Source organism: Natrix helvetica (assembly GCF_964273705.1).
Source record: "Natrix helvetica genome assembly, chromosome: Z".
NCBI lineage: Eukaryota > Metazoa > Chordata > Lepidosauria > Squamata > Natricidae > Natrix > Natrix helvetica.
The window spans coordinates 7,890,290-7,902,482 of NC_138554.1; the positions used below are offsets into that span (position 1 = coordinate 7,890,290).

The following is a 12,193-nucleotide window of genomic DNA, read 5'->3' on the forward strand; positions in this document are numbered from 1 at the left end:
GGTTACGATAGAACTCTGATCAGGAATTCAATAGAGAAAAACAATGATTCCACTTAGTATGAATATTCAGCTGAATAACTGCACTCCTGCCTTGAAAAGGCTACTCTACGTGTAGAAGTTGGATGTGATGCAATTTATTTAGATTAACAGTGTCCTGAAAATGACTTTTCCATCTCTGCTTCCACAACGTAATTCTTCCCTTTCTGGGGGAGCTAATAATCTATAACATGGCATAGCAAAAATAATAATAAGAATTAAAACACTTAATGATTTTAGAAGCCGTAAAATGCACCTAACAGCTTTACAAAATTCAGAAAAGGAATGCCAATAATGAATGGCAACATTTCAAATGGAGTTATATGAACCAAATTAAACAAATCCACCAGAAAAAAAATGTTAATTGGAATTATTTCTACTTCAGCTTCCAACACCTTCAAAATGTAATTTTTATCCTGCACTACTGAAAGGGCATGGTTATATTTCAAATCTTATAGTAAAATCTTATGGAATACTTTATATATTTTAAAGAGAATCTAGAACTTTTACTTCTAGATTACACATATGTTTTTTTTTTAAATTTACACTTGTAGTCATATTTTTATCACTTATGTAGTAGAGCTGCATTGTTTTCAAGATCCTTCCGTCCAACTCTAGGCTTAAGCAGGAGATCCTACACCATTTCAGACAACTGACTGTTTAATCATCTTCCTCTTTTTCTCATCTCTTCATCTTTCCTCCTACCTTCTAGCATTGGTATCTCATCCTTTATCACTTGTTGTTTATATCTTATGATTTATGACCTGTGACTTCCCACTTCGTTGCTGGTATGTACACCGAGAGCTTACACATCGGAGACAAATTCCTTATGTGTCCAATTACCCCTGGCCAATAAAGAACTTTCCTATTCCTATTTCTAAAAGAGTTCACGCAATTGATTGGCCTCCTAAGCTAAGACATCTTTGCCCTTCTAGGAAATTGGAAGACATACTCACATTTTATATCTCTTCAGTCTTGGAGTACTAAAATAGAGAGATATGAAATGATGGGGGTTTTAGAATCCTGGTGTCCATGGGATTTTCTTCACCAAACATCAGTTGAAACCTTTATTTAAAAAAACAACAACTGCAAAATGCTAGTGTTGTTCAGTTGACCTGCACAAAAGAAAAGGTGAATGTGTGTGGTGATATGAAGGCAGCAGGTGTGATTCCATCAAAGAAATGCTTTCTTCTTGAGACCTGCAGAAGGCATCCAGGAGAAGCTGAGAAAAAGATGCATTTGCTTTAAGCAATGGAGAGAATGCTACATTGAGGTCCCTAATGGATTCTGTTAGGCATTCTTAGGGAAGGGGGAAGCAGTCTCTTGAGTTACTTCTCCACTACTATAATCACCTCAAGGCTATAGAATCCAGAGAGAAACTTTTTGAGAACTTCCTCCTGTAGATAATGAGCAAATCCTAACATCCCTTCTTGAGTGGTAATCCTTCTTCATTGAACAATTTCAAAATTGGGGAATAGCCTGAAATCAAACAACATAGGCTCTGCCTTAGTTCTACTAAAGACCAGGTGTGGACTGCTACAGGTCCACCCAGGTTTGGGATCACCCGTAGCTGATTTTATGGCTGGGTTGGAGAACCTCCAAAGCCCACCCCTGGCTGGCCCCGCCCACCCTGCCCCGCCCACCGCACTCTGCCCCTCCCAGGAATCTCACGCAATCCATTTTGGATGTGAGGTAAGTGCAATGCCTGCGCGGAAGCTCAGGGAGGGGGCAAGACGGGCCTCCTGGAAGTTCTGGGAGGCTGGAAATGGGCCCAATTCCAGCCTCTCGAGGGTCTCCGGGGCCCATGGGAGACAGTTTTCACCCTCCCAAAGGCTCAAGGAAAGCCTCCGTAGGACATGACAGCCAGGAGGAAGAACTCTGTGGTAGCCAGATGAAAATACATGAAAGACTGTATCATGCAACCAACGTGGGAGCATTTTTGTGGCCCATGAAAAGATGGGACAAGGATGATCATAGTCTGAAATCTAGGACTAAATCTAGGACTAATCTACCACAAGATCTGGGTCCTGTTTCCCTTAACAAAATCCAAATTGAAGCATCTTGGAAAATTGCCTTTAAATAGTAGGTTGTTCTGTGGTTCAGAAGTGAAGATTAAATAATGAATGTGAGGATGTGGTGATACAAAGATAGAAATCCTCTGACTCCTTCGCAGAATTATAATACAATAGTAGAGTTGGAAGGGACCTTGGAGGTCTTCTAGTCCAACCCCCTGCCTAGGCAGGAAACCCTATACCGTTTCAGACAAATAGCTATCCAACATCTTCTTAAAGACTTCCAGTGTTGGGGCATTCACTCAGTTCCACTGATTAATTGTTCTAACTGTCAGGAAATTTCTCCTCAGTTCTAAGTTGCTTCTCTCCTTGATTAGTTTCCACCCATTGCTTCTTGTTCTACCCTCAGGTGCTTTGGAGAATAGTTTGACTCCCTCTTCTTCGTGGCACCCCCTGAGATAACCCCTTTAATCCAAAATACATTTTGAGGGATCGTTGGCCCAAGATATATTCTACTAATGATCTTTGAATCAGGTCACCTTCCCAAAATGTACCTTGAAAGTTATGTAGTTACTTCAACATGATAAATGTGTCAATGCCAGACAAACGAAAGATATAGTTCTGAAGATGTTTTCTCTCTCTCTTGGATATCCTTTTGGGCAACCTCTCTCTATATAAATCAATATCTACTACAGTGTGTGTTGATATTGGTCGTTCATTAGAGAGCCCCCATGTGGTATGATTAATCTCTGCTAATTTGATTGCATCTTACGTTATTTCCACTGTACGTAATAGCAAAGAAGCTGTGTAGTGTAACAACTTGTTGGTGCTATCCATGGGGTTTTTGTTGCAAAGATACCGGAGTGGCTTGCCATTTCCTTCTCCAGGGAACTAAGAATTAAGGAATTAAGACAACTAAGATCATGGGATCCGGGCCTCTCAATTCCTGCAAATAGATGGGGACGAAATGGAGATAGTGACAGATTTTATTTCTCTGGGCTCCAAGATCACTGCAAATGGGGACTGCAGCCAAGAAATGAAAAGAGGCTTGCTCCTGGGGAGGAAAGCTACATCAAATGTAGACAGCACATTAAAAAGCAGAGACATCACCCTGCCAACAAAAGTGTGTATAGTTAAGGCTATGGTTTTCCCAGTTGCAATGGATGGCTGTGAAAGTTGGACCATAAGAAAGGCTGGGTGGCAAAGAATTGAGGCCGTTGAACTATGATGCTGGAGAAGACTTCAGTGAGTCCCTTGGACTGCAAGGCGATCCAACCGGTCAATCCTAGAGGAGATCAATCCTGACTGCCCTTTAGAAGGCCAGATCCTGAAGATGAAACTCAAATATTTTGGCCACCAAATGAGAAGGAAGGCCTCACTGGAGAAGAGCCTAATGCTGGGAAAGATTGAGGGCAAAAGAAGAAGGGGACGGCAGAGAATGAGGCTGCTGGATGGAGTAATACATGTCCTTGTTAACTTCAGATAACTGTGGTGGGACATAGAAACTTTGCCAACACTACGCACATCCTGTCATAACCAAACCAACAAAGTTTTGTTGCTCCCCAGAAATAATACCCCAGTATAAATAGTTCTCAACCAGCAACCAATCATTTATTGATTAACCAGAATTACAATGGACCTCCTCAGGACTACTTACAACCCAGATTCAAAGTTACAACACCTCTTTCAGGGTTCCAAGTAACAAGTCCATATCAAGCAAAACTCCAAGGACAGTAGATTCCCACAAAAGAATAGCTTTATTGGAAATATCATATTGGCACTCATCTGGTGAAAGCCGACTCTGAAAGCTCCCACAGTTTTCCCCTAATTAAAAGTAAATGATTTTCTACTTTCTCAAAACAATCAGTCATATAGTCCAATCACGTTGCGGTCTGGCAACAGGGTAGCATCACTCCGCCTGCCTCTGACCAGGTGTGAGAATGTCCTTGGTTCCCAAGAAAAATATTTTGTTTTGGCTACAAAATCCTCTCTATCTCAAATCACGACTCCCTATCGCTCAGCTGCAATGTGGCAACACTGAAGCAGTCCAAAAATGGCTTCAGAATTGACAACCTCCATGATTGCATTTTGAGTGCTTGGCGATTGGCCTACAATTATGGGTATTTTTAGCTTCCTACAGTCACATGATCACACTTTAGGACGGTATTTCCCAGAATCCGTCATGGATTAATTTAACAGCTGCTCTGGTTTGCTTAAAAACTGGGCTGATTCAATGTACGATAACCATAAACAGGTCGCAAAATAAGACAGGGTGGTGTGGTTAATAACTGATATGACTTGCAACCATGATTCTAGGCTCAATTACAATTATACGTCAAGGGCAACTTGTTAAGTCTGAAGATGTCCATACAAAACTGTATTTTCTAGATAAGAAGCTGTGGTAAACTTTCTATCAGTTGATTACAAGAAGTTTGCTAATGGAGTTCTTTGAAACTTTCATCTTGTTTTTTTTTTAAATTATGGTTTTACCTGTTAACTATTTTGTTATTAATATAGTGCCGTGATGGCGAACCTATGGCACGTGTGCCACAAGTGGCACGTGGAGCCATTTGTCAGGGCACGCGAGGCGCTGCCCTGTGAGCTGGCCAGCGCGCATGCGCGCGCTGGCCAGCTGAGTTCACCTTTTTAAAAGCTATTTTTTGCCTTCCCCAGGCTCCAGGGGCTTTATAGGAGCCTGGGGAGGGTGAAAAGAGCCTTCCCCCCCCCCGGAGGCTTCAGGGACCGTCCCTGAAGCCTTCGGAGCGCTTAAAACGACCCTCCGAGCAAACCGGAAGTCACTTCCGGTTTGCTCGGAGGGTGGTTTTAAGCGTCCCTGAAGCCTCCGGGGGGTCGGGGGAGGCTCTTTTCGCCCTCCTCAGGCTCCTATAAAGTCCCTGGAGCCTGGGGAGGGCAAAAACAAAAACATGTAGAAATGGGGGGGGCATTGTGCGCGCATGCGCACTGGGGGGGTTCACGCGTTGCATTATGGGTGCGGCACACCCACACTCGACCCCCCTGCGCTCCCCCCACTTGTGGCACGCGAGTCAAAAAAGGTTCGCCATCACTGGTATAGTGGATAGGGAGACAGGTTAATATGGTAACCTATCTGTAAATAGTATTAGTAGTTTAAATTTTGTTACGCCTGTTCTACAATGAGTGGGAAATTAATATTGTCATTTAATTAGGGGGAATAATATGTGTATGTGTTAATGTTTTTTCAATGCACCCTATTAATGTCTTGTTTGTTGTGTGTCTCTGTGTGTGTGTTGTTGTTGTTGTTGTTGGTTTGTTCCTGTTAAATTTTTGGGGAATTTTGTATTTTAACTTTTTAAAAATAAAATTAAATAAAAGAAAGAACTGGGTGTATTTTATATTCAAAGGATTTTTTTAAAAAAAGAAATTGGTTAATTCCACAGTGTATGAGAATTAAACCTGGGTTTCTAACCTCTTGTTCTCAATTAAGGTTACTGGAGGTCAAGCAAGAAGTTGAATAACTTTGTTTCTTTCTCTTATTCCCCAGAAAATTAATTAAGAGGTTAAGAATTTATAATGGCAAAAACTTTGGGTCCATAGAGGCCCTTCGATTTACTTCGTTTTATTATAGTTAATAAAGAAAGGGAGAATTAGATAGAAGGACTTGCAATGGCTTAATAAGCTGCATTTTATATATCATTAGAAGTCCAAATCTTACTGCAATCTTTTTATATAGTCCAGTGATGGCTAATCTTTTTTGGATCGCATGCCAAAAACGGGGGTGGGAAGTGCAGGGGTGGCATGCGAGGGTGTGCCCACAACCAAATAATGCTATGCACACAACCCTAGCGCAAATGCGCACGTGATCAGCACAACATACACGCATATAAACACACACTTTATTTGCCCTCCCCAGGCTGCGGAGGCTTTCTAGGTGGCTCCAGAGGGCAAAAAACGGCACTACAGACAAACTGGAAGTCACTTCTGGGTTGCTCATAGGGCTGTTTTTTTGCCTCTGGAGGCTCCGGAGGGTGAAAAATGGCCCTACGAGCAACCTGGATTACTGCAACGCTCTCTACATGGGGCTGCCCTTGGGACGCGCCCGGAGACTGCAGTTGGTTCAGAACGCAGCCGCGCGGGCTGTGATGGGGAGTACGAGGTACTCCCACGTAACACCTCTCCTGCGCGAGCTGCACTGGCTACCTGTGGTTTTTCGGGTGCGTTTCAAGGTGATGATTACCATCTTCAAAGCGCTCCATGGCACGGGACCTAGTTACTTGCGGGATCGCATCCTCCCACATACATCCCTGCGGCCAATTCGCTCTCACAGGGAGGGGCTTCTCCAGGTGCCGTCCACTAGGCAATGCCAGCGGGCGGCGCCAAGGAGTAGGGCCTTCTCTGTGATGGGCCCAACCCTCTGGAATGACCTCCCCCCCGACATTAGAACCACTTCTGACCTCCGCTCCTTCCGGCAAAAATTGAAGACTCACCTGTTCCGATTAGCAGGCCTGGCATAATTACAACTGTCCCTCCTGGCAAATGTATTATTATCTGGTTATCTTAGGGTTTTTTTAATCTGTTGTGTCTGTTTTAGGGATTTTTAAAAAATTATATTTATTTAGCTTTGTACAGTTCTTTTAATTGCATTTTAACCTCCTCCAAACTGTACATATTTAATTTTTTATTGTATTTTGTGATATTCTCTATGGACTGTACACCGCCCCGAGTCCCTTCTGGGAGAGGGGGCGGTCTAGAAGCACCAAATATAAATAAATAAATAAATAAATAAATAAATAAATAAATAAATAAATAAATAAATAAATAAATAAATAAATAAATAAATAAATAAATAAATAAATAAATAAACCTGGAAGTTCAGAAACAGTGACTTCCGGTTTGTCCGTAGGGCCGGTTTTTGCCCTCCGGAGCCTTCAAGAGGCTTCCCTGAAGCCTCCAGAGGGCAACAAACACCCCCAGAAGTGACTCCAGTTTGCCCGTAGTGCCATTTTTTGCCTTCCGGAGCCTTCAGGAGGCTTCCCTGAAGCCTCCAGTGGGCAAAAAATGCCCCCAGAAATGACTCAGGTTTGTCCATAGTGCCATTTTTAGCCCTCCGGAGCCTTCAGGAGGCTTCCCTAATGCATGAAAAATGGCCCAACATGCAAACCATTTAGGTGAAGCCTCCAGAGGGCGAAAAACAGCCGAAAAGAAGGCCGAAAAACAGCCGAAAAGAAGCATGGTTGGCTGGGGAATTCTGGGAGTTGAAGTCCACAAGTCTTAAAGTTCCCAAGTTTGGACACCCCTGACCTAGGGGATAGGGCCCACGACATTCCTTGCCTCCCCACTCTGGTGGATCAGGTAGATGTAACTAGCAAGAGATAGTCCCTCAGATAAGCTGGTCCCACGCTATGAAGGGCTTTAAAGGTGATAACCAGCACCTTGAATTGTACCGGCAACCAATGCAGCTCCCACAGGAGAGGTGATACATGCGCACACCGGGGTCTGCACAAAACTATGCCGGCCACTGTGTTTTGCACCAACTGGAACTTCCAGGTGCTCTTCAAGGGCAGCCCCATGTAGAGCATGTTGCAATAGTTAAGACGGGAAATGACTATGATTGACCATGAGTAGGGATTGTTGGTCCAGGAAAGGGCGTAACTGGAGTATAACCCGCAGTTGTGCAAAGGCCCTCCTGGCCACGACCGCCACCTGTTCTTTGAGTCACGAATCCAGGAGAACCCCCAGATTATGCAGACTCTGTTTGGGGTAGTGCCACCCCATCCAAGACCAAAGGGGGCAATTCACCCTGGGCCAAAGAACCCCAAACATAGAACCACTCAGTCTTGCCAGGGTTTAGTTTCAACCCCATCCAGCCCTAACAGCCTCCAGGCAAGGCAAGAGGGAGGACGCAGTGTCGTTAACTCACTGTGGGCTGAGACATACAGCTGAGTACCATCGACATATTGAGGATACCTCAGTCCATGGTGACAGATGATCTCACCAGTGACTTCATATAAATGTTGAATAGAGCGGAGAGAGTACTGCGGAACCCGCAAAGCAGTGGCCAAGGGCTGGATCTCACCCCTCCTATCAACACTGACTGAGAACAGCCGCAGAGGAAGGAAGTGAACCAGGCTAGCAAATGGGCCTCCCGCTCCCATCCCTCAAAGCCGCTCGAGGAGAATACCGTGGTCGATGGTATCGAAAGAGATCAAGCACAGCAATAGATAGATGCACTACCGCCATCCCGCTCCTGCCAGAGACCATCCAAAAGTGGGCTCAATGCCATTTCTGTCCTATATCCAGGCCTGAATCCTGACTGGCAGGACTGACCTATCTATCTATCTGTCTGTCTATCATCTATCTATACAAACTATGCACCCTTTCATCTATGTATTAATCCATTTTGAATGCCTAGCGGGAAACTATCTGGAACAAAGCTGTGACTGCAACACGCATTCAGACTTGCAAGGTTCTGTTACTGACATCTTATAATCAAAAGACTATCAGTGTGATGGAATAGCAGTAAGGAGGTAGATTCTCAGGAGGGAGGAGTGGCATTCCAGAACAGCAGGAGACAACTCAGTCCAGGAATTATGAGTGAAAGAGGTTGTAAACAGCCCCTCCGTGGTAAGTACATTGTACGTGCATATAGTAGACTTCTGGCAAGATTTTGTCTTCTAGATGTGAAACAATAAAGAACTCAACTACAAAGCATGACCATTCTTAGCTTTGGGTTGGTCAATCAGCTTGATATTTTTGGTTCCCAGGTTTGGTCCACCTTGAAGGGCTAATTGTTTGAGAAGATTGACTCATGTTTTAGAAGAATCGAATGAACTTTTTGTCCACCGAGTGAATTCCCCGAAGAACCAGTGTTCCTCGTAAACAAATTAACATGTCAACCTCTTTAATTAAGATGGGAATTGCATCAGAAGGAACATTCAAGTAAACCTTAAAACCTGGGTGCATATTTTTTTTTCAATTTATAAAAACGGGTGGTTTCCTAGAAAAAAGATGGAAGGTCATCTCTCCTTCCCACTTTGATCTGCAGTGCTATTTACTTTGTTTCTCCAATAATACTTTCCTCTACTGATAGCTGTAGACTTTCTTACTAGCATTTTCTATCATGTAAATTTAACAGTTCTCCCCATTATTATTCTGTTTTTTTCCCCTTATCGGTCACGACAGCTTTAAGAGGAATTAAGTTGTGGTTTGTTTGTTTTTTCTAATGTTCTGAGGAAAAGGTTGGACGCATCACACCTTTTTCCTCTTTTTTCTAAAGATTTGGTCCCAGAAAGAACTCATAATGGAATGGCAGAAATATTGAACAGGACAGCTATGGTAACGGAGTTCATTCTTGTAGGCTTCACCCGTATCCGATGGCTGCAGATCCTCCTCTTTTGGGTCATCCTTCTCACTTACCTTCTGACCGTCATGGGAAATCTTCTCATCATCTACATCACTCTGGTTGACCATCGCCTTCATAACCCCATGTATTTTTTCCTCCGGAACTTTTCCGTCTTGGAAATAGGATTTATCTCTTCGGCCATCCCAAAGGCCTTGCTGAACTTGGCCTCGGGCAACACTACCATTTCTCTGGCGGGCTGTTTCACACAGACCTTTTTCTACTTTATTCTGGGCACCACTGAGTTCTTCATTTTGGCCACCATGTCCTTCGACCGCTACGTAGCCATCTGCAACCCTCTGCGCTACACAGTCATCATGAACAACAAATTGTGCACTCAGTTAGTGGTAGGTTCTTGGTTGATCAGTTTCCTTTACGTCATCATGCCCCTTGTTCTGTTGTTTCGTCTTCCCTTCTGTGGTCCAAATGTCATCAATCACTTCTTCTGTGACAACATGCCACTGATCAAGCTTGCCTGCGCCAGCACTGAGCTTCTGGAACTGATGGATTTTCTCATGGCCACCTTGACTGTGCTGGGGACTTTGGCCGTCACAATCGTTTCCTACGTTAAAATCATTGCTGCCGTCATGCACATTCCTTCCAGGACAGGCAGGCAGAAGGCTTTCTCCACCTGCGCTTCTCACATTGTGGTGGTTTTCATCACCTACGGGAGCTGCATTTTCATGTACGTCAAGCCCACGCAAAGTGGCGGGCTGGACCTCAGCAAGACGGTAGGTGTCTTGAACAACGTCGTCTCTCCTTTGCTCAACCCTTTCATTTACAGCCTGAGAAACAGGCAGGTGAAAACAGCTTTGAAGGAGGCTTGTGGGTGGAAATGAGAGCAGCTTCGGAGGATGGTCGCGGATGGAGAGGGAAACAGCTTTGGAGGGTGGTTGGGGATGGAGACGAGCATCTACTAATCGGGGAAGTGATCTCCTTCAGTTCCGGAACTCTGGGGGACACGTGAGAATGAATGGAGCAATGTGTACAACATCAGACTGACTACCCCGTGTTAGAGCCCATACTTCAATCCTTCAGGTGATAAAGTTGATGGACTAAAGAGAAAAGGCAAGAGAGACTGAGAGGAAGAAAAGAAGGACTTGGAAGAACATCTCTCATCTTTTGTTATCCTTGTAGATGCTGCTCAATTAATAAAAGACCGAAAGATTTGGCTCTGCCAGTTGGCCTGGGTTCTAAAGAGGGAGTTCCACACTCGAGGTAGCTGGCAGACTCCCCCTCCCTCCTTCCTCTTGTTCTTTGCTCTCTACCTGCCCCTCTTTCTTTTTTGATAATCATATAGCTGCATTTCTCATTGCATTCCTTTTCATTGTTTATTTTATTGCTCTATACTCTTGCTTCTGAGAGAGAGAGAGAGAGAGAGAGGGAGGGAGGGAGAGAAAGGGGGAGAGAGGGGGGAATGAGATGAAGAAACTTTGGTGTGTGTGTGTGTGTGTGTGTGTGTGTGTGTGTGTGAGAGAGAGAGAGAGAGAGAGAGAGAGAGAGAGAGAGAGAGAACAAGCTCAGAAAGCACCAAAGTTTTCTATTGCTCTGTTATCTTGCTTCTGAGAGAGAGGGGGGAGGAGAGAGGGGGAAAGAGGGGGGGAGAGATGAGGAATCTTTGGTGCTCGTTGAGTTTGCTTATTTTTACATACATTTTGTGTGTGTGTGTGTGTGTGTGTGAGAGAGAGAGAGAGAGAGACTGAGAGAGAGAGGGATGGAGGGAGGGGGACAGAGGGGGAGAGAGGGTGGGAAAGAGATGAGGAAACTTTGGTGCTCGTTGTGTTTGCTTATTCTTACATACATTTGTGTGTGTGTGTGTGTGAGAGAGAGAGAGAGAGACAGAGAGAGACAGAGAGAGAGAGAACAAGCTCAGAAACCACCAAAGTTTTCTATTGCTCTGTTATCTTTCTTCTGAGAGAGACAGAGAGAGACAGAGAGAGAGGGAGGGAGGGAGGGAGGGGGAGAGAGGGGGAGAAAGAGGGGGGGAAAGAGATGAGGAAACTTTGGTGTTCATTCAGTTTGCTTATTCTTACATACATTTTTGTGTGTGTGTTTGTGTGTGTGTCTGTGTGTGTGTGTGTGTGAGAGAGAGAGAGAGAGAACTCAGAAAGCACCAAAGTTTTCTATTGCTCTGTTATCTTTCTTTTGAGAGAGAGAGAGACAGAGAGAGGGGGAGAGAGAGGGGGGAAAGAGATGAGGAAACTTTGGTGCTCGTTGAGTTTGCTTATTCTTACATGCATTCTTTTCATTTCTCTCTTTGTACGGTTGTAAGCTGCCCAGAGTGAATGTACAGTGAGATAGATGGCAAATAATTTTAACAAATATGCAACGAACGAGAAGTTACATCATACAAACAAGTTTACTCAGACATGTTCAGCTGGGGATGGGAATATTTTATACACAAGTGTTTTTTTAAAAAATTCTATTCAGAGAATTAAAATGCAAACTTCGCGCTTGGGTCGGTTATTTGGTGTTTTCTGTAGCAGCATTTGAATTCATGTTTTGGTCATTTTGACCACAGATCTTTGTTAATGTATTTTTTTAATGTAATGTCGGGGCCAAAAAGAGTGCAATTTGGTGATCCAAACTTCAACTAAACTGTCCAAAAGAGGTATGGGGACGAAGAGAGTGATCTGAGTGGAGTGGAAGCAGATTGTGACAAAAAAATTGTAACGGAAGGTGAGGAACTGACTTCCGCCACCAATTTTGACAACAGTCTTGAGGAAGCTCCCAAAGAAATCGAAGACCAGGTACAATCTACGTCGTGCAA

General features: G+C 44.0%; 1 protein-coding gene across 1 annotated transcript; it reads left to right on the forward strand.

The window, feature by feature from the left end:
- Window positions 1–9,329: 9,329 nt before the first annotated feature.
- Window positions 9,330–10,262, forward strand: LOC309401241 (olfactory receptor 6E1-like; the record flags this gene model as incomplete). Its single annotated transcript, XM_081970310.1, has 1 exon — window positions 9,330–10,262. The coding sequence occupies one exon, from the start codon at window positions 9,330–9,332 to the stop codon at window positions 10,260–10,262; it is 933 nt and encodes a 310-aa protein (XP_081826436.1).
- Between the last annotated feature and the right edge of the window lie 1,931 nt (window positions 10,263–12,193).